Here is a 24,920-nt window from a genome sequence, read left to right as displayed (position 1 = left end):
ATTCTTTTCTTATTCCAAAGCTATTGTTACCAACCAAACACTGTAATAAGTCATAATAATTATTCCTACTCTATTCCATTCATCATACCAAACTACATAATACTTATTTTATTCTATTCCCACGTAATAACTATTCTATTCTATTCCTATCTATTCCGCGAACCAAACGTGTTGTTAATGTTTTAGTCCTCTAAAGGATATAACAAATTTTTTAAAAAATAAAAAAATTATATTAAGTTTGAAAATATAAATTTAATAAATATTAATATTTAATTTAAATATTAAAAATTAAAAATATTTAAATTATTTACTATTATTAAAATTAAAAACATTTTTTAATGAAACTATTCAATGTAATTTAATTTTTATTAATAAATTAAATAAATCTTTTAAATAATTATAATAAAAATTATTTCAATGATTATTATTTGATGAATACACAATTGATAAATATTGATATTTTTAGAAAATATACACATAAGTAGGTTTTAGATGTCTTACATAATTAATAAATATTAATATTTTTATAGTGAATATACATAAATATGGGTTTTGAATCTCATATACCATTGATAAGTATTAACATTTTTATAATGTTATGGTAAACAATGATAAGATAGAATTTTTTTTTAAATTAGAACTAACTTTAATGATAAACTAGCATTGTATAAAATTTAAGATAGTATTAATATTTATATTACACTAATCACTAAACAAAATATTCAAATACGAACATACTTAACTGATATTTATAAACATCCATTAACTACGTCCAAATAACTTAATTACTATACATTATTTTTCATTCAAAGGAAGATAATTTACTCAAGAAAAGCATTGGCTTTTATCTAAAGCATATGATGAAAATACTACTATTAGTCTTACAGGTCAACAACAATGCATAACGTATAACTCAAAGCTTATAACCCAGAAAATATAGTTTCACAAGTTTAAAAATAAAAACCTAAGGTAAAAAGTAACGATCTAATCCATCGTTTAAAATCTCATGATTTAGGATAAGATAATAGAATTGATAGAAAAATTTATAAATTTAGATGGAATAGAAGAATTGATAAAATAAAATATATTGAGAAATAGAAAAATTCAAAAATGAAAAACAGGCATGATACTCAAGCCACGCGTTTAGAGCGAAAGTTCAAAAAGACCAAACTCACGCTTGAAAGCCTCTAAACTCAACTAACTCACATGTCAATCAATTAGTGCTACTCACGATATAAAACTATCACTTCACATGGTGCAAAGATAAAGTATTAGCTTCACTTATATATAGTTATAGATACTTAATTAAATATTTTGAGAAATATTATTATTGATTTTACTCATTTTTATGTACATTATTTATTTTAATTTCAAATTAGTGAAAATCAAATGACATCATTATTTTGTAATCACTCTTATTTATCATCTTAATACTTAAATGAAAAAAAAATGTTTTTTACAAGATAATGATGCAAATGATAAAAAAATGTTTTCAATAATTTATCAAAATAACAAAAAACACTAATTTTTTTTATAAAAATTTTATACCGATTTTTTTTTGCCAACAAATTATTTTTTATTACTAAACGAATCTAAACATCGATTCTTTTTAGTACAAGGAATCTTGACGTTGAAGCGCGACCCTTACCACACCCTTTGAAGGATGGTTGAAACAATTGTTTTATGATTGTCGCCTTAGGAAACCATATTTGTAGTCCTTAAAGTAGTTTTGATCCCATCGTTTGGTGGTCAGGACATTGGACTCTGAATCCAATAACCCAAGTTCAAATTTCAGTGGGACCTTTTTTGGAAAAAAAAAATCACCATCATACCATCACAACCATCATACCATCATAAAAATAAAAAAATTAGACTTAGCAGTCATGAAATACCTTGACAACCTTATCCTCCTCACCATCATATCATCACAAAACTAAAAAAAAATTAGACTTAGCAGTCTTGAAATACCTTGAGAGCCTTATCTTCCTCACCATCATACCATCAGATAAGGAGACTTGGAAATTGATGTTCACTGCATTTAGTCCATAATTTTTTTGGAAAAAAAAAAATAGATTTAGCAGTCAAATTTTGTAGTTAGAAATTGATACATGAAATACCTTGACACCCTTATCTTCCTCACCATCATCTCATAGTTTTCAAAGTTCTCTCTTTCTTTGGATGAGGCCACCCATCTCATCCAAGGACTAGTACAAACTTAAAAAGAGACTTGGAAATTAATGTTCACTGCATTTAGTCAATAAAGAATATAGATCAACTTGACAGAAAAAAAAAATTAATAACTGAAGATGAGATGGTGTGATGTTTAGCCAATTTCTTAGGGCTCTACAAATTTTGATTGATTTTGAACATGGAAAAAAAAGTCATGAGAGTGGATCTGACAAAGCATGGATCTGGATCTTTCTTGTTTAATACAGGTAGATGTCAGGGCACGCATTGAATTTGTTTTTGTGATTGGCTTGGCCCGTGATAAAGATTCCAGGATTGGGTTAGAGATCAAACCCCTAACCCCTCCTTAGATATCACTAGTTTAAGGGCTTGTTGCTCATTGCTACTCAACTACTATTTGACCATTAGGGCATCTTGTCTTCTTCATAATAAAAAAGAAACTGTTAGGAAACCAACCAGAATATGATCCTCAAACGTTGCTATAATTAATTAAAGATACATATGCAGAAAAACATCCAAATTCTTGGCTATTTCTGGTATGCACTACTACAAAAGTTTCAACTTTCAAGAATACTCACACAGCTTTCAGCATAATTTTCCACTTTTCCCTCCTCTGTTCTTTGAAGAATGGAGTGGGTTTTGGAACTTAGCTAACCTTCTTTATTAACCTATTAACCTTAGATTGGTAATTAGGTATAGAGGAGGAAGACAAGTTCAAAATTGACTAGGTATAATTATTATATATAATGTGTTAACAGGCCTGTAGGTTCATTTCTTTCAAGAATGTTAACTGCATTTATCTATTTAAGAAATCCCAAATGGTGTATAGATTATCACAACATCGTACTTACAATTTGATAAATTATACCTTAAATGACTAGCCTTGAAAAAGAAGAAATTGACCATCCTTGGAAATGTTGATCCCAACCTCTCTCTCTCCCTTCATATTCTGGATGCTTAAATTGTCATATAAAATATGCTGAAAAAATTCTATTTGGCAACTTGCCATCAACCTATCAAAGCCTTGATTTCCGGATTATGCGGTGCCCGCATTTAGTTTTTCTTAGCTCATTTAAGTCTTTTTATCTTAAATCACAGTGCATACTTATCCGCCGTATGATTCTATGCCTTTGGATTTCCCTTCCATATTTTCTTCTTCTATCAAGATTAGCACTGATCATCAAGGCCTTTGGTCATTAGCAACTAGATTATCCTTTTTTTTCTGGTAACAATATGGGATCTAGCCAATTTTCTTCCTCTACCTACGACTCAAATTGGACTCCTGAGCAGAACAAAATGTTTGAGAATGCTCTGGCAATATATGATACAGATGTTCCTGATCGATGGCAAAAAATAGCCAAGCTAGTTGGTGGGACAAACGAGCAGGAAGTGAAGAGGCAGTATGAAATCCTTTTAGATGACATCAAGCGCATTGAATCAGGCAAAGTACGCCTTCCTAAGTACAGGAGAAATGAAGGAAGCAGCAGGATCAATGACATTAGCAATGAAGAGCAGAGGTAACTGTTTAGATTTCTATGTACTGGTTTCAAAATTGCATTAATTTCACATATATTAAGCTTCTGCTGCATCAACTTTCTAGTCGCTGGGGTGATGAAGCATCATCTCCCACTTCCCTTCCACAGGAATGAAATCCTAGATATATAATTAAGCTTAGATTTTAATCTAATCTGCACTTGAAGCTTATATTGTTTTGTACACACTATCAGATAGCCAGAGCCTTTAGCAAAACATGCTCCTCATTCTCCATTTTCATCCTAATAAGTAATATTTCACCCATACTGTGATTCATTCCAACTTGACAAAGTTGTTACAGTAGAGTTATCTATTGATGTTGCGCTAATTTTTTTTTATTTTATTATTTTCATTTCTACAGATTGAAGCATCTAAAGCTCTAATGGTGAATGATCAATGTAGCAGTAGAGGCTGCTAGCTATTCCCCGGAAAGGTTTATCAATTTGTTTAGCAATTAAAAGGCTGCCCATTTATCTTGCTTTACATTCTTTCTTGTCTTCCCTTTCTTCCTTTTTTGGTGTAATGATCTTATCTGTGCCCACCTTCCATATACGGACACCATGAGAAATGATAAATCTAACTATCAACTTTTTCTTATGTCATACAAACTCATTTGATCTGTTCTTATTTTTTCCCACTAGGCCAACCCCAGCATACCAATCTTTCTCATCCAATATAGATAATCAAGTAATCTGTATTACCTTTCATTGCCTTGAAATTAGCCTGAGATAGAGGATTATAATTCTGGATATCAAGAAGATCCAATCCATAACCTTCTCTCCTATGCCACTAATAAAAAAAGAGGAAAAAACAATGATACGACATTCCCCTAAAAGGCTTTTGCACCTCACACTTACATCACAAAATAAAGCATGACAAAGACTTCTTGTTTTCTTGCTAATTGCTACTATAGAAAGGGACAGAGAGAACTCTCAGCTTCATCAAGTTCAGGGCCTAGGAAAAAAAAATCAACATGTTTGTATTGGCATTATAGCTCCCAAATTCCCTGTTGTCAAGCAGCTGTTTCCCACCCAAGATAAGCCATTAATCAGAACAACACGTAAAGAACAAAAGAATCTCTTTTTTTTTTTTTTGAATTAATCTTGTTAAGCAAAGAACAAAAAATCAATAATGCTAGTAATAATTACCTGCCCAAGGGATCCTACGAAACAACCCATGTGTTCATCCATGGAAGCATGAATAAACCGAGTAAAGCTATTCCTCATAGTAGCAACGATCCCTGCAGTGTCATATTTCACCCTTCCACATGAAGAGATCGAACTGGAGCAGATTCAGATTCTAGGGCTTGCATGGCGGATTGGTTTTTCTCGGACTCCATCTGCTCTAGCACCTAACAAGGAAAGGAAGGCTTCGAAATTAACAAAAAGTCTGGCAAAGAAAGTGACAAATCTCAAGCAAAAGACGGGTGATAATCTGACCCATGAGCGATGTGTAAAGGCTGAAGTGAGGGAGATAAATTGAGTTATATATAGTCTACGGTGTTTGATTCAAAGGCAAATACGTAGTACTTGGGAGAGTGGTTAGGGTAAAAAAATCATCAAACGACAACGTATTTGTTTACGACTTCACCGGGAGACGACATCGTACGGTCGATTTGGTTTCAAAGTTCAAACAATGGCTCCTTTTTTTCCCCAAAAGTCAACTGAGGGACACGACACCGTACCGTTGATATGGTCCCGCGGAGGAAGAGTTTGGGTGATTTTTGGAAGACAGCCCTCTGCTCGCGTCGGTAATCCTTATTGTTTGACTTTCTCCAAAGAAGAAATCGAATGGACCGTAGCAAGTGAAACTGTAGACTGTTTGGTGTGGTGTAGTTAAGTTTTAAGGCACAGCTTATCCAAGCAGCAGCGTTCCTAAGAAAGCGGAACTTGTAAGAGAGAAAATAATGGCTGCTGGAGAATCATCTTTTAAGGTTCGTTTTTACTGTTTATACCTCAATTCACGTCAAAAGCTCTGTAAAATTTGAAACGAAAATGGTAAAAATCCTTTATTTTCTACGCATTTTCTTGCTGTTCACTCTTATTCCGGATTGAAGCAAAAAAACTTCAATGAAAAACAGCACTTGGTTTTTCAAGGAATCAAAAGAATTGATGCTTTTTCAATGTAACAGAGCTCAACCTTAAAGTTTGTGAAAATCTTCAGCTTTGGAATTGGTTTGCATTGTTTGTACTTGAAAATTTGGACTGTCTCCTCCATACTCTCGATATAAATCATCTTTCGTTTCTTCATAATCAATTACTATGGATATTTGATGACAGCTGATATTGGGTTCTTCATCAATGGCTCTGAGATGGGATATGAGTTTACAATCATGGTATGTTGTTAAGGTGCTGGTATATATACATCATTTTCAAGGGGACTTTAAATGGGAAAAAGAACTAGAAAGGAATTTGGCATACTTGAACAAGTCAGCCCTGACTCTAACTAAAGGACAAAAGTTAGGGGTTTTTTACGTATGGTTTTTTTAAAATATTTTTTTTGAGTTTTTATTAATTTTTCTTATTGGCTTAAAGAAGTCACCCTTAGTTTTCTCTAACTAAAATTGGGGTTTTAAGCATGAAATTTTTTATTTCTTTGAACTTTCATCTCATGAAGAATTCTATTGATGGGTTTTATATAGTTTAGTAAAGTAGGAAGAGATTTAACTAAATATGTATTTAGACTGCAGATACAGATGAGAAAAGTACTAGGAAAGAAAAACCAGAAGACCTGGTGACGGCACTTGCTGAGGCAAAGGTATCTCACAAAGTGCACTTTTGCTCATGCTTCACTATTTTATTTTCATGTGAGCAATGTTTTAGTTGAACTTGTCCCAACAGATGATCCTTTAATTAGTGGCAGAGGGCAGAGGGAGTAATGCTAAAGATCTATAGATGTAATTTATTGTGATAGTTTTCACCATTATGTTGACTTTGCTTGTCATGTCATGATCTAAGAGTGTATCAACTTTTTTGTATGTCATACAAGCTCATTGGATCTGTAATACTCGGTTCTGTTTATATATAAAGAAGCATTACCCCAGCATACCAATCTTTCTCATCCAATATAGATAATCAAGTAATCTGTATTACCTGTCATTGGCTTAAAATCAACCTTAATGTTACAGTTCATAGGGGAAGAATTGAGATAGAAGATTATGATTTTGGCTACCAAGAACAGAACAAAATCACAAGTACATATGAAAAGATAAAATTACTTATTATTAAAACAGTGTTTTGACACCAAAAGGCAATAGATCCATAACCTTCTCTCCTATGCCACTAAGAAATAAAAGGAAAAAACAATGATATGACATTCCCCTAAAAAGCTTTTGCACCTAACTTTCACATCTCAAAATAAAGCATGACAAAGACTACTTATTTTCTTGCTAATTGCTACTATAGAAAGGGACACAGAGAACTCTCAGCTTCATCAAGCCCAGCTCTTTGGGAAAAAAATCAACATGTTTGTATAGGCAGTATAGCTCCCGAACTCCCTGTTGTCAAGCAGCTGTTTCCCACCAAAGATAAGGCATTAATCAGAACAACACGTAAAGAACAAAAGAATCTCTTTTTTTCTTGTTTTTGTTTTTGAATTCATCTTGTTAGGCAAAGAACAAAAAATCAATAATGCTAGTAATAATCACCTGCCCAAGGGATTCTACGAAACAAGTCATGTGTTCATCCATGGAAGCATGAATAAACCGACTAAAGCTATTCCTCATAGTAGCAACGAGCCCTGCATTGTCATATTTCACCCCTCCACATGGAGAGATCGAACGTGGAGTAGATTCAGACTCTGGCGTAGCGGATTGGTTTTTCTTGGACTCCATCTGGTCTAGCACCTAACAAGGAAGGCTTCGAAATTAACAATTAAGTCTCGCAAAAAAAGTGACAAATCAAAAGCAAAAGATGGGTGAAAATTTGACCCAAGGATGTGAAAAGGCTGAAGGGAAAGAGGGCTCTTGATATACTTGATCAAAGTATCCTGCGTGTATCCTTTAAATAGAGAAAGAAAAAGACTTGTAATCTAACTCTTAGATTAACTTTTAATTAAATTAGAATTTGCCATTGAGTTGCATTAAGCTATAAGTCTTCTTGGACTATTAGTAATTAATTAGTTTATTAATTATTTAACTTACTTAAATAAAATAAGATTCAATAACTTAATGAAGCAATCAAAACATCTTTAGGATAATCATAGCAATTTGCATCAAGTTCATTTTTTGCAAATTTAATCCAATTGGACATTTAAAAGCAATTTTGACAAGCCCAATTACTACATATAAGCATGTCGCTAAGTCTCCTTCATTTCCTAGAGAAATTGCCACCTACATAAAGATTTCCTCATAGTAGCAACAAGCCTTGTATTGTCATAATTCACCCTTCCGCGTGAAGAGATCGAACGTGGAGCAGATTCAGATTCTGGGGCTTGCGTAGCGGATTCGATTTTCATGGACTCTATCTGGTCTAGCACCTAACAAGGAAGGCTTCGAAATTAACAATAAGTCTGGCAAAAAAAATGACAAATCTCAAGCAAATAAGGGGTGAAAATTTGACCCAAAATCGATTTGAAAAGGTTAAAGCAAGAGAGATAAATTGGGTTGTATATCTTCTACTGTGTTTGATTCAAAGGCAAATACGTAGTCCAAGAAAATACTAAGCTTGCGCCACAAGAGTGGTACTTGGGAAAGAAGTTAGGGTTAAAAAAATCATTAAAGGCGGCGTATTTGTTTGTGACTCTACTGGAGACGACACCGTACGGTAGATATGATTTCAAATAATGGCTCGCTTTTTCTTCAAAGTCACGGCATCGTACCCTTGATATGGTCCCGCAGAGGAAGAGTTTGGGTGATTTTGGAAGACAGCCTTTTGCTCTCGTGGCTAATCCTTATTGGTTGACTTTCTCCGAGGAAGAAATCGAATGAACCGTAGCAAGTGAAACTGTAGATGATACGCAAAAAAATAAGAACTGTTTGGCAGTGTAGTTAAGTTTTAAGCCACAGCTTATCCAAGCAACAGAGTCCCTAAGAAAGCGGAACTTGTAAGGGAGAAAGAGGGAAATGGCTGCTGGAGAATCATCTTTTAAGGTTCGTTTCTACTGTTTATACCTTAATTCTCCTTAAAAACTCTGTAAAATTTGAAACGAAGAAGGCAAAAATCCCTTCATTTTCTATGCATTTTCTTGCTGTTCATTCTTATTCTGGATTGAAGCAAAAAAACTTAAATGAAAAACAGCACTTGGTTTTTCAGGGAATCAAAAGGGTTGATGCTTTTTCAATGTAACAGAGCTCAACCGTAAAGTTTGTGAAAATCGTTTGCTTTGGAATTGGTTTGCATTGTTTTTACTTAAAAATTTGGACTGTCTCCTCCATGCTTTTGACATAAATCATCCTCCGTTTCTTCATAATTAATTACTATGGATATTTGATGACAGCTGATATTGGGCTCTTCATCAATGGCTAGGCAGCGAATTCTATCTGAGATGGGATATGAGTTTACAATCATGGTATGTTGTTAAGGTGCTGGTATATATCCATCATTTTCAAGGGGACTTTCAGAAGGAAAAAGAACTAAAAAAGAATTTGGTATACTTAAACAAGTGAGCCCTGATTCTAACTAAAGGACAAAAGTTGGGTATTTTAAGTATGATTTTTTAAAAAAAATTTTGGGTTTTTATTCATTTTTCTCATTGGCTTAAAGGAGTCTCCCTAAATTTTCTAACTAAAATTGGGGTTTTAAGCATGAAATTTTTTATTTCTTTGTACTTTTAGGCAGGGAAAGTATTTGGATTTCATCTAGTGAAGAATTCTATTGATGGGGTTTTTAATTAAGTTTTTCCTTTTTTCTTTCTTCTTCCCATTTAGCAAAGTAGGAAGAAATTTAACTAAGAGTGTGATTTAGACTGCAGATATTGATGAGAAAAGTATTAGAAAAGAAAAGCCAGAAGACTTGGTGACGGCTCTTGCTGAGGCAAAGGTATGACTTCTTTGCTTTCTTGTTACCTATTGTTACTCTCAGTTATCTCACAAAGGTCACTGTTGCTCATGCTTTACTATTTCATTTCACGAGAGCAATGTTTTATTTGAACTTGCAATATAGAGCTTCAGCAGTTTTTCACTAGGATGTCTCAATTTATGATTTGACTTTATGGGATGGAATCCGAATCAGTGGCACATCAGTAGATGAGGAAGCTCTTCATTTCATTCAGCAGTTTTTGTCATTTTGATGGCTTATGAGCTATGACAATTCTATTTTTACTCTTATCTTAATTTCTTTTTCCTAGGCAGATGCCATCATATCAATGCTCCAGAATACTGGCATAATAGAGGAAGATGCACACACAACATTATTAATTACTGCAGATACGGTATTCTTCAACATGATTTCATTCTATGTTAAAGGATTCTGGGATTTTTTTTTGTTATAACAAGTGCACTGAGAATCATCAACTGAAAAGCATTCATATGTTGTTCATGCTCTTAGTGTTAGATACTAGTACTATATTGAGAAGCAGTGCGGTGATAGCTGATTTATAATTTTGGATCTCCTTGTTACAAGCTAATGACAACCGCATGTTTTGGCATTATCTGCTTATCTGATACAGCCTGATATTATTCACATATCATCACCTATCAGCTTAATGCTTATCAGAGGTGGTGTGGTTCTACTAGAAGGAAACATGTTTTTGCCCGTTCTTAACTGCCAATGATGTTGACCAACCAGCCTGCAAATTTGAGTCTCATTAGAGATTTACTTAATCCAAACAGTGATCCTGCTGCAGCAATGCTAAAGATTTGTAGATGTAATTTATTGTGATAGTTGTCACCATTATGTTGACTTTTCTTGTCATGTTATCATCTAGAAGTGTATCACATGTTAGTTTCTGACCCCTGAGCAGACAACATAGTAAGACAGAAAATTGCCTTAACATTGTTTATTTCATAGATTTGTTGTTTCCTCATATGCTTTAACCGGTGCTAAGTTGGCATTTATCATGTTTATCAGAACTTCTATTGGTTTACTATAATTGTTTTTTGCCCGCCTTTTATAAAATATGTCAGAGGTGAGCATAAGAAAAGGTATCAATATTGGTGGTCTTTTTCTTGGTTTTGCATGGAAATTACATAAGGTTATTTCTTACCTGTATATGTAGGTTGTGGTCTATAAGGGGATGATCAGAGAAAAACCAAGCAGTGAGGAAGAAGCACGAGAATATATCAAAGGTTTGTTTAATGGGCTTCAATGTGATGTTCCAACCACAAGAATTAGATGGATTTAGAGCTCACCTATGATTGCAGGATATTCTGGGGGCCATGCGGCAGTGGTAGGATCTGTTCTTGTGACTAATCTTAGAACAGGAGCAAGCAAAGGTGGATGGGAAAGTGCAGAGGTACTACCTAATTCCAGATATATTTAGCTTCTGCTTTTGTAGAAAAGCAATGATGAATTGCATTTTATTAATATGGAGGCAGCATGTCAAAAATGTAAAGACTTCCGGTGCAGCTTAATTTTATCAATTGACATGTTAATGTTAGAACAGTTAACTAGATTTTCCCTATTACCAATCTGCTTGCACCATTATGGCAGAATAATATTAACTCAATTATGCGATATCATCTTATCATCTTGGCTGCCTGTATCATCGGGGAAATCTAAGAATGACAGGTTCTCTAGTATGTCCCAGGTTCCCATGGATTGCTGGTGAGTTATACATAGCTGCTTTAATCTTTGTTAGAAAATAGAAGAAATAACCTATTAGCCTTTTTTCTTTTCTGTTCATTTGCTTGATGCTGTGTGCAGAATACCTATCTAACTTTTGAGTGCCTTACAGACAACAAATAGACATTTTAATTATCTCTGTATATTGTTCTGCCATCCAACAGGACAAATCTTTTAAAAGCACTTTTTTAAAGATATTTTATCTCAATAATCTCTTCTCAATAGAAGCATTCTATAAATGGAAACTGGATCATGCTACCTTTCTTTAAGTCAATTGCTACTCGGTTATTGTCCTACAGGTTTACTTCCACGACATACCAGATGAGGTGATCAATAACCTGGTAAAATTAGTATACAAATGTAATCACTAGATTTTTTTTTTTCATGAGCTATTCCTTTTCACCTGATTCAAGTCGTTCTTGATGGTGAGCTGTGCTCAGATTGATGAAGGAATCCCATTCAAGGTTGCTGGAGGTCTGATGCTGGAACATCCTCTAACATTGCCATTTGTTGAAGCAGTGGTGAGCTTGTTTCTCTTGTTGTTTTCTTCCATTATCATTGAACATATTTTTTTGCTACTTCACATAATGAGCACCGTAGACATGCCCAACTGACTTTAAACCCCCCAAATTATCTGGTCCTTACCTTCATTTCCAACAGTCTGGTACACCAACGTTTCCGAATTTTGATTACATAGTTTTATAGAATGTTAGGATCCACCTCAACATTGTTGGCGGTCTGTCTGCTCCATCAAGGAGCTGTAAGTGATCCTAGGTTACCTGGTCAAAGATGATTGAGTATTTGTCACTTGCTTTTCAAGAATTCCTCTGACATAGCGTATGTTGGGTGTTTGGCAGATAGGAGCAACTGATACTGTGATGGGACTATCTAAATCTCTCACAGAAAAACTTATACAGGAAGCTCTATTTCTACAAAGTTCACCCCCGGGCATTCCGAATGTGAGCTGAGGATGAATTTCATGGCAAGTGATTTTCGGAACCCTGGTGGAATTTGCAGGCTCGAATCTCATACAAATAGATTGCATATAGCTAGTTCCTCTCTAATGGGGAGGTTTCTATTCCTTTCCTTAGGCAAATGGAACAGTCATTTTGCTTGATTTTTCACCTCTTTCGATATTAATCGTTTTGTTCATAATTGTTTCATTAATACAGAAAAAGATGGAAATAAATGCAAGAGTCTTTTGTAGAAATGAAAATCTATTATGATGCACCATAGTTGTAAATTTGACGCTTATACCATACCAAGTAAGGTAAGCATTTTGTTATTTTTATGGTAAAGTAGAAATAATAAGAACAGGCCATCTACAAACGCCTTCGGTAACCATATTTTGCATCCAAAAAAGGATGATTGAAATTTATGTGATAAAATATATAATATTTATTTTCAATTTAGATTTTCAAGTCGAGATAGTATAAATTTTATATATTATCAATAAAAGAAATGTTGTTACTTCATTACTAAATAAATTTAAATATTCAGAACTTTTAAACATAGATACTCATATTTTTAAATATATATTTCAAAAGACTTTTAATTTTTAACTTTGTATATTTATAAGATTATATTTTGTGAAAAACGTATCAAATATAAATGTAAGGATAATTGAGTACCCTATGCTAAGGGAAAATATAAATAAATTATTGGGCCGAGGCCCAACAACCTAATGTCTGTAGACAATTCTTATTGGATGAGCCCATGAGGATTCAATAAATAACATGGCAGTGGTTAAGAAAATCCCTAGCTAAAAGGTCCTCTTCAGGCACCAAGAGCCCGAGGTTTTATGGCCGAAGTGCAGACCTCGATCATATGTCTGCCTGGAAACAGGAACAGAGGATCTGATAACAAACTTGGGCATCTCAGAAAGCAACTGCTGCACTTTGCCATCAGCTCTCTGCTCGCTATGATGCCTACATTTCTACTTTTCTTTCCTTCTTATAGCTCGATATGCCAACGTTTTTGTAGTTCATGAACCTTCTGAAACAAGATTGAACTGGTTTTCTGTTCAAGTTGCAGGATTTCCCTACTTTTTGATGAATAAAAGATACGTTTATAAAAAAAATAAGTTGTTTTCTTAAAGGAAAAAGAGAGAGAACTGACGTTAAAGAAACTTCAATTTGTTTTTTTTTTGGAAATAAAAAGCAAAACAAACCAAAAACAAATAAATTAAAGGAAAGAAAGAAAGGGAAGAGTAAGACGGAGAAGAGGGAAATCGGGGGGGGAGGGGTGGGGAAGGTGAGGCATGCAATGGCGCCGGCATCAGCGACGATCTGTTCGAGCCAGGGCATTACTATATTTGTGAAGTCTGTGGCGATTACATTTTTGAAAAGTAAAATAAAAAAATGTTTTATCTTAATTTGAAAAAAAAAATTATGAATTTTAGACTCTAAAAATGAGCATTTGTGAAATCCATCATTTTACATGAAATGATTCACTTGTAGTTTTTAGTGCAATTTTCGCTCGGATTGATTATGACTTCCCAATCCTATTATTGATTGCTTTTATCAAATTAAATTATTGATTAATGGATTAATTAAAATCAAAATAAAAGAAAATTAAAATGGCTAAGGATATTTTCCTCTCTTGTTTTTTTTCCCTTCATAATATGTTCTTCTTTCCTCTCTTTGGAACACACAAAGCTCCTCAAAGAGAGAGAATGTCTTTGATAGAAAAAGCATACTGATCATCAATGCAATTGTGAGGGAGAGAAATGAGATGGAATTGGTGACATAATCCATTAGCAGAGAGAGATCAAAGCAAAGGGTGTTCAAATTGGATAGATTTGGTGCAAACATGCATTTCAAATCTTAAAATTTGATATTTTAAGTCCTGTGGCAGATTTCCAAATTTTTATCTTCGTGTATCAGAGTTCACCTAAACAAAGAATAATCCTTGGTTCCAAATCTATGGTCCCAAGTGAAGAATGACAGCACTCTACATAAATCAAATTCAAGCTAATCAAGCATGTAGATCCGGGAGGCCACATCTTGAACCAACCAATCAAATCCCTCAAGCAGGCCTTCACCAGTGTATGCACTGCAGCCTACAATTTTCCAGTGCCGTGTTTTATCCATAGCTTCCAGCTTCAGCACCTGCACATTTTTATGTCCATGATCAGGACAAACTAAGCTAAAAGTAAATGATTTTTAACAACATTCCCATACCTAAAACAAACCAGCATTTCCATGAAAAACCCTTAATGGCTCAAAACATGTGAAACTTATACTACAGAGTTTATAGACATGGCATTTATCCAAAAGCTTTTGGATCAAGCAGGTGCCGCATCTAAGCATGAAAACAACTAAACGACTTTGGGCCTTTGACAAAGAAAGAACTAAACATAACATTCTAAGTTTTTTGCAATCTAACAAACATCGAAATTTGAAAATTAAGAAGCTAAGAAGGTGGTTATCAGCTGGTAGCCTTACTTTAGCAATTTCAGCTGGTGTAAGAGCTCCTTTAATGTCCTGTTTGTTAGCTAGTATCAATAAGGATGCCCCTGATAATCTCTGCAACACAAAGAAAAAGGGGTAACAACTTCTTAGAAAACAGTTTACAAAGAAATCCTAAGCCACAAGCCCCAGAGAATCTGCCTGGCATTAACTTGCAGTAATTCATATTCCACTAAACATTCATTGCAGCAACCTCAAAACTGCTAGAGCAAGATAGATAGCTTCACCGAAATGCATTTGATAGAAAAAACAAGTAAAATAAAAAGACCATACCTCTTCCTTTAGAAGATTATCAAGTTCCATTTTGCAATCATCTAATCTTCTAAGATCTGAGCTATCAACAACCCACACCAAACCATCAGTTTGCTCAAAATAGTTCCTCCAATATGATCTTATGGTTCTTTGACCCCCTACATCCCATATGTTCAGAGTATATCTGCCAAAACCCAGATTAAATCTGATTCAAGATTACAAAAACTCATAATTCTAATAGAAAAACTAAAAAGAAAGACAACCCAGAAAGCATATTTTCGAACACTTGGTGAGCTTAGCTAGTCAATGATTAGAGATTGCAAATAAAGGAAAATTTTTACTTTTGGTAGCTGATGGTTTTGATGTTGAAGCCAAGAGTGGGACTGATGACGCTTGTGTCCTCTCCATTAATCTTCATAACAATCGTGGTCTTCCCTGAATTATCAAGCCCACTGCAGCAACAATGGGATAGAATTACAAATACAAATTTTCGAGTGAGCAAGAAAAAAAGAGAGAAAAACAAAAAAGGGTTAGAGAGAAAGAGAGACTTACACCATAAGAATTCGCATTTCTTTCTCTTTTCTCTTGATTTTCCGGATGATACTAAGAAGCCCCATTTCCTCTGCTCACAACAAAGCTCGAAGGAAACTAAGAAAGAAATATTATCGATTGATCAGCAGATCGGAAAATTTGATTTCGAGATTTTTGCTGAGAAGTTTTGACAGTTGATACATCACTTATTCACTTTCACTTTCAACGGTGTCGTTTTAGGGAACAAAAAAAATTCTTTATTTCCTGCGTTTCCCTAGTGTTCGTTTCTTTTATACCTGGACTTCAATCTTTGTCTATAATTTTCTACTCTATGTTTTCATTTTTCTTTAATCAAAATTTAATAGTCTATTTTCAAAAAATATAATATCTTACTATGGTATTGATCTAGTGGAAATCTTAGCATATCAATTTAATCCAATTTCAAGCAGTAAAACTAAATTAATATGCAAATTTTGATTAAGCTATGATTTTATGAAGTCATGATGTTTATCAATTAATTTTATTTTATTGGTTGAATTTTCTTGTCCCGTATATATATACATATATATGACTTTTTTAACACTTTAAATAATCCGTCAAATGTTTAACAAATTTGATACATAGAAAAATTTTAATCAAATTAAGTAAATTGCATTAAATAGTTAAATGAAAGAAGTTGAGATCATTAATTAAATTACACCCTTAAAAAAAAGCTTAAATGGTCAAAATTGTGTAGAATATTACATTCAACAATTAGTTTAATAGAAAGATGACCCTTATGAACTAACTAAAATAGTTTGGCATATACCCCAATTTGTACATAGAACTTTGTTTCAAGGGCCAATCAACTAAATTAGGAAGGGAACGAAATCTAGCTCTAACATCAGCAGCAACTTGTTGAAAGACAGCTACAGGAGACTTCATCTTTACTGGTGTGCTTTCTTGAATTTGTTTCCCTCCAAATGTAATATAGAGGGAAGCCGAGCCTGATAGAGTTTGCAAGGATTCTGTTGCAAGCAGTGAAGCTCTGGAGATAGGTGGCCTTTTGCTTCAAAGTTGAAGATGCATGATCCAGTAAAATTATGAGTTCAATTACTTACACCTGGTCTTTCTGCTGCTAGGACTGGGGCTTCTACTAAACCTTTTTTTCCCTTAATTCGTAAGCTTGGGAGCCTTGATCAAATAAACATCCCTCACAAATCCTTTCCCCAGTTCACCTACATTTCTCAACAAATCGACTGGATATTTTCCTCCCAGCTCTTCTTCCTTTCGTTCTCGTTTCTTTGAAAAGTAAATGTATAGATCAGAACTCAATGTGATTCGTGGACTATTATGCATCAGGAAACACAATCAGTAGACACATAATGCATAGTGAATCATACCTTTGACTGTTCCCATGTTAGACCAATAGCATCACCTCCCAAAGAATCATACCACAACTTCAATCTGTTGGAGAACTCTTTCTACATATGTAAAAAATATGTAAGCACAAAAGGCTAATGCAGCAAAGGTCAAACATCAAAGTTTTTTCCTAAATACTTACCTCTACATCCCCAACAAAGCACCTCAGTGGATCAAAGTTTACCATTAGCTTGGTTTTAAGTTGCTCTAAGCTACCCTTCATGTCAGCAGGCAATAGGAAAGGGTGGAAAGCATTGCTAGCATTGCCATGAGCCACATGTTTCCCTGATCAAATCGTTATTATATTACATATAACAACATGACAAGTGATTGATACAAAAAAAGAATATGATAGTCGTGCAAACTTTTTCCCTCCCAGGAATATACCTTGGTCCAGTTCAGAAGTGAAGAGAAGACGTTTCGGGTAAGGTAATCTGTCTCCATGGAGAAGGATTACAGCATCATAGAGGCTTAGAGGAGTTCGAAAAAGGCACTGCAAGCCAACAATTGGCCAAAATAAGTACAGGTTTAGAAATATGTGTTAGCAGAAAAACAGGAAAGCAATACCAAAATTCAACAAGTGCGTATAACGCACCTCCCATCCATGGGAATCGGTCTGATTTTGCAATATGAGTTTTGTCAACAAATTCGCACTGCTTCGAGCATAAGCCACCAACCTTTTAAGCTCCTTTTGCATCAACAAAATATATCAGTTGTAAGAAATAAGTAAATCTACTACTGTTACTAATCAACGTATGCAGACAAACTGTTCCAAATAAAGGTGGGTACTCTTCCAGAATTGCTCAATAGAATGTCATACAAACTCATTGGTTTCAACTTGTTACAAACTAGTAAACCTACAAGATAGATTATAACAAATGTACTGAATTGTCAATTTTCACATTCTGTCAAAGCAGGACACCAGACAAAACAATGTTGGGGATGGCTCTCACATAATATCAAAATAATTGCAAAAAAACCTCCATTCTTAAATGATTCCTAAGATCAAGGAAGAAAAACTAAAGAGAACATAGCATGGTTAAACATCAAGTGGGCATATATGTCTTTGAACAACCAACTTATTACTAATAATGGCACAGATGTAGACATCCCATCCCACACACACGAAGCAGGCAGGCAACCATTAGGATAAATCATCAATCCTCTGAGTGGCCCCTAGGTGTTTCTATTAACCCCCCTTCAAAGCTTCATATGGCACAGGCATCCAGCTGAAGAGCCAATAAAGCCTCAAGGTAGATGGAGTTAAATGCAACCAAATTCAATGCAGAGGGATCACTAACCAGTGGGTTTGGCGAGCATCTGGTCCAAGCTTCAGATGCCTTGTCATAAGCAGTAGCCAGGAACATGGCCTTGCTTCTATTTTGGGTGTTCTCTTCATAAGCTTTTCTAATTTGCATAAAATTATCCTACACAAGCAGCATACAAATTAGCGGCCACTTAGTACATAACAAATATGAAGAAACAATATATATCATATACTCTTAATTGATCATTTTCCGAACTACAGAACTCACTTCAATCTCTTTCTCATCATTTTGGCTCAGATCACCATTTATATCAACAACCAATGGAGAAAAGGCCCAATCATGTTCTGCTAGTAGTCGAAGGAACCTGATATTCATAATAATAAAAAAAAAGAAATATGAAAGGCAAAGGGAATGCCAATTGTCAGTTTACATAGTCGCTTCACAGCAGTAATTTCACATTGTTGCTGAATCAATCAAAAGCAGACAGCCATATATGTCAATTAACCAAACATTTATGAAGTAGGATACATCCTAATCATTTTGTGATTTCAGTTGCAACTTTTAGATCTCACAATAGCAATTCCATATAAAATCAAAACTAGAAATGCATATTCAAGTGAACTTAACCACAAAACACAATGCAGTAAAGAAAGTATAGTACAGGTTTACCAGCATATTTAGTCAAAACAAGAAAAACTTCAAGGTTCAGTGTTTTGAGGCACAAGAAAGATTCTTACTAAATTCAACTTCAAAGTGAAAGAGAGAAGTCGACCTTAAAAAACCAGTGATCCGTGAACAGGGAACATTAAATGGTAGAGGCTTCAAAAAGAGGTATGCAACTAATAGTTCAACAGCCTCCTCTGCCAAGCAAGCTGAAAAGAGATGAGAAGCAAGCCACCGTTTTGCAAGCCTTCGTAGACATTAAAACAGAATCCACAGAATTAAGGAAAAATTCAGATTCTTTTCTTTCAACCAGATAAAATAAATTTCAATAATGAAAAACCAAAAGAAAGGGTTCAAAAGAAAAAGGACTCAACAAATTAACATAATTCAAATTATCACCTAACAACTGGCCCAAATATTGGGTAACAAAACTGCAATCCATTAATCATGCTTGCATGTTGACCACGAATGAAAAGCTTTTTATCATCAGATGAAACCCGCTTTGTTTGATCACGTCCAACTACAACATGCAATAAGTTCTGTAACTCAACATCACAATAGTTAAAAACAAATAATTCTTGCATCAGGCTAAGAGTTCTTACTTTCTCTATTCACCAGATTTAGGCCTCTCTCATGCAAAATTCTAAGACGAAATGCATATCCATCCATGAAAACATCCACATCTTCCTCAGTAGCAGTACATGTCATCCCCCAGTTATTCTGGAGACTGTCATAACACTTCATTAACTAGATTTTTCGAAAAAATGAAAAACAAAACGTTTGCTATACTGCCATCCCGACTTACCTCTCTGCAATTTTGAGAAGGAAAACCAATTTAGTTTTCTCAATTGACACATCATCCATTGGCCAATTACCAGAACCTTCCAACTATCAGCATAAATAAAAAATTTTCAACTATCTGAATAAGATTAAAAGGAAAAGAATGATTTGACCATATAATAACATACCTGAATCATAACTTCGAGTGACTGAACAGAGAATGGGGTGAAATTCTGTAGTCTTGCTACATCAACCTTTTTATTAGCCAGAGGATGAGGTTCAGGAGGGAAAACAGATGTAAACCTGAAAGCTGTCAATGTGATATATTAAGTTAATCAATCATGACTGCTTATTCAAACAGCAGAAGGCAGTTTATCCATTGCTTCAAGGCACAAGCAGAATACATCCCTTGAATCCCAACTCAAACCCCCCCCCCCCCCAAAAAAAAAAAAATCCACAAAATATTAAAAAAAGAACAACATATAAGGAAGCTTTCCTAAGATAAAAATACCAGAATCAAGAGGCTGCACGCTAGATACCCTCAAGGGAATATCTTCGATAGAACGCAAACGTTTAGACAATTCTTCAAATGTTCCAAGAAGTCTTCCGGAATATGATACTGGGTCTGAGAAAATGATTGCATCATTGCAAGCAAACCATTGCATAATTAACCAAAAACAAGCAACAAACAACTGAAAGCATTTAATGGTTAATGGGATTACCTTTACCACCATGAAGTACAGAGAAATCCAGCTGATCCACTATTTGGACAATATCCTTTTTCAATAAAGAAAGATGGTGTCCAAGTAAAAACTCAATAATTCTTTTTAAAATGAGATGTCTTGTCCACTGCTCGCTCTCCCACACTTCAAAAAATGGAAAGCGTTAGGCTTATCCTCTCTTCAAATTTGGTCGGAGAATGAAGTTTGAAGGGGTAATTACACAACCTAAGCAATTAACATCAGCCGAAACAGGACCATGAACTTCTCACCTGTGCTTTCTGCAATTTTGCCATCTTGAAATCTCCGGAGCTCTGACTTCTCACCCCAAAATTTTCGGAACAGGAGAGCCTATTGCAGGGCAATGAAGATTAGTCCAAACTCAATAGTTTGGGCAATCATTTAATAAACCTTTTTATTAAAAAAAATAAATGAAAACAACTACCTCATCTTTCTTTTCAGCATTTGGACCAATATCTACAACCCTAAAAGCCTTCTCTACAGAGCTCACTGAAATTCCAACAAACAATGGCTCACTATGAAGTCCTGATAAGCCCTGGGGTCATGACACAGCTTTAGGAGTAGAATCATAAAATTTATGTAAAATAGAAGCTAAAGTTAATATTGATTCCATACATTTTCAACATTAAATTCTGAATGGGTGTTCCTCCAAATAACACGTATAAACTTTGCTCTATCACTCAATCCTTGATTAAGCAGACTGTGTACATCCTGCTCATACACTCGCCAACATTCATCATCCAAGCAAAATCCCAGCGCATAAACCTCATTATTTCCTTTCAAGTTCAATCTGAAAAGTGCAAAGAAATAAATTAATCATATAACAAAAAGATGAAATGACTGATATATATATCACAAGCCCTCAACAGAGCATCATAAATACAAGTAGAAACAAGAATGCATCATTTAAAAGAGTGATTATTTTATGCACCTATGCTCTGAGAGGAAGAAGCATTCAGTAAGATAATTCAGTTATTTACTAGAAATTTGAAGGGAATCTGATCACAGGGTTAAGTTACTCATAAACCATAGTCCATATAACAACCTAGTCTCTTTCTTGGTTCTACGAGACCAAAACAGAACATAAATATGCATAATTAAACAGCTGAAGCAAGATGCTTCTCAATGCTCAAGCACAATTCTTTTATAACCACAAACAGGAGAAAACAAAACTAAATTCAGGGTCACATTACCACCAATCATTTTCTATGAGACGAGAAGTAACAACCAAGCAACCACAAAATTATTGATACATACCTAATGCAATAATCGTATTTAGCAGCATTATCGATCTTGGTTGCAAAAATTTCCTCAAATCCACCGTCTCTGAATTTTTCTACACACCTAAGTGTCAACGCAACTTCATCTTGGAGCTGAAAATGGGAGGAAAATATACACATTTCTTAGAAGAATTTCATGCAGTCCAAAGAAGTCCGAAATTTAATCAAGAAAACAGCCTTTCATATTAGTTGCAGTAAAAGTTAACATATCGACATGGAACCTTTAGAAGAATAACATTGATGTAATTTTACAAAATAATACAAAGTATTACAAAATTAACATATAGGCTTTCTAACTATATAATTATATGAGGATTCAACAGCACTAACATATAGCATAGTGCACAAGCCCAATAACAGTACCTGAGGATAAGCAACACATGTTATTCGGAAAGCCAAATTGACACGAGTTGAAGAATTATGTCGCTCATTTCCCTGAAATTCCAAAGCCCAATGAATTAATACATACATGCATGTCCATGTAACAGACAGGGTAGCAAGGTTACATATTTTAAACAGCTACAGCTATCAATTAAACCACAGCATATAAAGGATGTTTAGTTGGAAGATCATAAAATCATTAGCTGTCTTCAGCACAACATTGAGTTATATCTTAAAACACTATATCTAGCCGAAGAAAATCTTCTTGATGTTCAAACATAGGTCTAAAGAATGGTGCTAACTATTGATTGGAAGGTTTGCAAAACTGCATCATGTCTGATTTTGGTAACTTAAATCATTAATCTAGAGGATGAAAATCCACATGCATGTGCTACATGATAGATCCATAACTGTTGTTATATTAAACGTCTAAATTAAGGTAGAATTTAATAGTATAAAACATGCAGAAGATTGGTATTCCGAGGATCATAAATGAAAAACTACAAAAGCCAATGAAAACCACACAACAGACCTCCTCTGAGAAAGCATTCGGGCCTGCTAGTGGAAAGTAAAGTCCATGCTTCCACAATGGATGAGTAGCTGCAGTAGAAGAATATTTTGAATCTTTAACTAAATCTGACAACTTGTGAGCCTCTGCTTACATATATATACGCACGTAAAATATTAAAGCTTAGCATACCAATAAGTTTCAATGTGGCACGAAATATTCCCATTGCCTTCATATCATGGTTAACCTTATCCTCTGCCACAAGGTATGACACTATGATGGAGATTAGAAATCCATTTAGGCAATCATGAACATATATCGAACTTCTCAACCGAGCCCAGACCTGCAGCAAAAACATACTAACAATTTCAGCTGCAATGTAAAGGCATGAAAAACCCAATGTTTAAAATGCTTAAAGTACATGCCATCATACCTTCAGCAAGATTAAGGCCTCACCCAATTCCTTCCATGCAGAGAAACTTTTCTTAACAAATTTTGAATTCTCCTCTAAAAACATGTCTTCCAATATGCTACAATTATACTTTGGGGTAGGCTGAGGAACACCCCCTTCATAAAAATTTAAACATGCATCATCAATATAAAGAGATGAACATTCACAATACAGCTCAAATCACAACAAGCATGAACAGAAGACTATGTACTACCAGTATTCAGAGCTCGTATATTGTTCCGCTTCAAGTTCAACTTTGAAAGATTAAATAGAGATGTTGCAGTGGGAATTATTCTTATAAAAAGCCCAGGTACTTCAGCAAGCTTCGCAGCTACAATGCCATTTTTCAAATTTCACTAATTCAGGGATAGTTTGAAAATTTTAAGAAACTACCAACTCGTCACAATATGATTAGATTAGTTTAAGGAACCACCAATTTGTCACAATTTGAGGAAGCATAAGTAAGATATAAACCTGGATAGACCACCAAAACAGGTTTTCTAGCCTCATTTTGCAAAGTGGACCACTCAACCTTCTGAATTGATGAAGAAGATTTCAAATACTTCTTAATAACACAAAGGTAAAGGCACCTTTTAGCATGATATCGATGATTTAGATAGTCTTTCTCATGAAAACACTCCTGCCACATTTAAAAAAAGAAAAAAGTCGTTAGGAAGCACTTACCTAACCCAATTTAAAACCATAGTAATTATTCTAACTCATTAAAAGATAAAACAAAGTTCATGCATTTTACTTAATCTATGCCCAGTTGCATAAACTAAACAAAATTATTCATCAACATTTCATATGCTACGCGTGGAACCTATGCATTATAAGTTAATTGAATAGTGTAGTAAATAAAACATTGGAAACTGGCATTATAAGTTAATTGAATAGTATAGTAAACAAAACATTGCAAATTGAAAATAAATGTACCTTTGGCAACCGGAGGAGAAGATCCACGTTAACATCTGGCTTTGCTACGCAGCCTATTGAATAACTACCACCAATTTCAACAGACTTTGGCTTCTTAAATTTAAATTCCACTTTGTCTGCACCAATATCTCTCACAAACCCCGGAGCCCAATCCGCAGTAACCTTCACAAAATTTTAATTAAAAATATAAAATATTCATTATATTCCCTTCCCATTTTATGAAAAGGAAAAAAAATCAATTAATGAACACATTTTTTTTTAATACCTGAAGATCTTCAGGAATTTTATCTATAGCGGATTTGATGGCGGAAACGGTGTCGTCGACGAACTTAGTAAACGCAGATGAATATTCGAGACGAACCTCCTTTAACAACTCTTGAACTTTAAATTCCATGGAGTCTACGTAAGTTTCAGTCTCCATTGTTCTTTGAAGTTGCAAAGGAGATGTGAGTTGCGCTAGCCCGCTAGGGTTTAAGCAGGGGGGGAGCAGGGTTTTACCGTTTAAAGACGTTAAAAGAGACTAGGAAATCAATCGAGATAATAAGGCCCAAATTCTTTTGTTTTTTTTTTTTTAATGGACAGAGGCTCGATTAGGTTGATCTCAGAATAGAGCACTAGCTTTAGCCCATTTACAGAATATTTGGGCCATAAACTTAATTTTAACGGACAGGGTATCCGTTATTTTTTACTCACCATATTCAATTTTTTTTTTTATGATATCTGAATCCAATATATTAAAATTTGATTATTATTGTCCCAACACTTATCCAAATTCAATCGATAATATTTGTAAAATATTTGAACTAAAAAATTTTAGT

The 24,920-nt window shown here is 34.4% G+C and overlaps 4 protein-coding genes and 2 long non-coding RNA genes across 12 annotated transcripts; 2 read left to right on the top strand and 4 right to left on the bottom strand.

Moving 5' to 3' along the window:
- LOC18610931 (protein RADIALIS-like 4) lies at positions 2,938-4,317 on the top strand. Its single transcript, XM_018114167.1, has 2 exons — positions 2,938-3,704; positions 4,082-4,317. The coding sequence occupies exons 1-2, from the start codon at positions 3,421-3,423 to the stop codon at positions 4,101-4,103; spliced, it is 306 nt and encodes a 101-aa protein (XP_017969656.1). The 5' UTR covers positions 2,938-3,420; the 3' UTR covers positions 4,104-4,317.
- On the bottom strand, positions 4,401-5,390 carry LOC18610930. Its single transcript, XR_001926237.1, has 2 exons — positions 4,869-5,390; positions 4,401-4,740 (listed from the first exon to the last, which is right to left on the bottom strand). It is a non-coding gene; the product is annotated as an uncharacterized LOC18610930 (long non-coding RNA).
- LOC18610927 (maf-like protein DDB_G0281937) lies at positions 5,406-12,726 on the top strand. Of its 6 annotated transcripts, none has more exons than XR_001926236.1 (10): positions 8,602-8,809; positions 9,157-9,228; positions 9,624-9,698; positions 10,006-10,089; positions 10,876-10,945; positions 11,021-11,112; positions 11,310-11,423; positions 11,741-11,782; positions 11,882-11,962; positions 12,299-12,459. XR_001926236.1 is itself a non-coding variant. In XM_018114165.1 (10 exons), exons 3-10 carry the CDS (start codon positions 9,178-9,180, stop codon positions 12,407-12,409), a joined length of 606 nt encoding a protein of 201 aa, XP_017969654.1. In that variant the 5' UTR covers positions 8,624-8,809; positions 8,973-9,051; positions 9,157-9,177; the 3' UTR covers positions 12,410-12,726. The 6 variants fall into 6 exon arrangements, 5 of the variants coding, with proteins under 5 accessions (XP_017969653.1, XP_017969655.1, XP_017969654.1 ...); XM_018114165.1 differs by lacking the exon at positions 11,310-11,423 and adding an exon at positions 8,973-9,051 and having other exon boundaries at positions 8,624-8,809; positions 12,299-12,726; XM_018114164.1 differs by lacking the exons at positions 8,602-8,809; positions 11,310-11,423 and adding an exon at positions 5,406-5,653 and having other exon boundaries at positions 12,299-12,726.
- Positions 6,915-7,671, bottom strand: LOC18610928. The gene is made up of 2 exons (XR_001926238.1): positions 7,367-7,671; positions 6,915-7,230 (listed from the first exon to the last, which is right to left on the bottom strand). It is a non-coding gene; the product is annotated as an uncharacterized LOC18610928 (long non-coding RNA).
- On the bottom strand, positions 14,211-15,917 carry LOC18610925 (ADP-ribosylation factor-like protein 2). The gene is made up of 5 exons (XM_007046868.2): positions 15,716-15,917; positions 15,505-15,615; positions 15,185-15,347; positions 14,888-14,968; positions 14,211-14,551 (listed from the first exon to the last, which is right to left on the bottom strand). The coding sequence occupies exons 1-5, from the start codon at positions 15,778-15,780 to the stop codon at positions 14,414-14,416; spliced, it is 558 nt and encodes a 185-aa protein (XP_007046930.2). The 5' UTR covers positions 15,781-15,917; the 3' UTR covers positions 14,211-14,413.
- LOC18610924 (nucleolar protein 6) lies at positions 16,357-24,572 on the bottom strand. Of its 2 annotated transcripts, XM_018114390.1 has the most exons (26): positions 24,368-24,572; positions 24,103-24,264; positions 23,641-23,806; positions 23,381-23,497; positions 23,149-23,282; positions 22,908-23,058; positions 22,740-22,807; positions 22,190-22,261; positions 21,804-21,919; positions 21,162-21,336; positions 20,971-21,081; positions 20,798-20,876; positions 20,529-20,672; positions 20,318-20,431; positions 19,995-20,116; positions 19,832-19,914; positions 19,629-19,753; positions 19,426-19,546; positions 19,136-19,273; positions 18,631-18,727; positions 18,397-18,522; positions 17,691-17,783; positions 17,483-17,588; positions 17,238-17,380; positions 17,077-17,157; positions 16,357-16,975 (listed from the first exon to the last, which is right to left on the bottom strand). In XM_018114390.1, the coding sequence occupies exons 1-26, from the start codon at positions 24,521-24,523 to the stop codon at positions 16,847-16,849; spliced, it is 3,129 nt and encodes a 1,042-aa protein (XP_017969879.1). In that variant the 5' UTR covers positions 24,524-24,572; the 3' UTR covers positions 16,357-16,846. The 2 variants fall into 2 exon arrangements, with proteins under 2 accessions (XP_017969879.1, XP_017969880.1); XM_018114391.1 differs by lacking the exon at positions 23,381-23,497.

The sequence above is a fragment of the Theobroma cacao genome, chromosome 1 (assembly GCF_000208745.1).
Source record: "Theobroma cacao cultivar B97-61/B2 chromosome 1, Criollo_cocoa_genome_V2, whole genome shotgun sequence".
Taxonomy (NCBI): Eukaryota; Viridiplantae; Streptophyta; class Magnoliopsida; order Malvales; family Malvaceae; genus Theobroma; species Theobroma cacao.
Note: the sequence above shows the minus strand (reverse complement) of the source record. Positions and strands in the feature narration are given on the sequence as shown.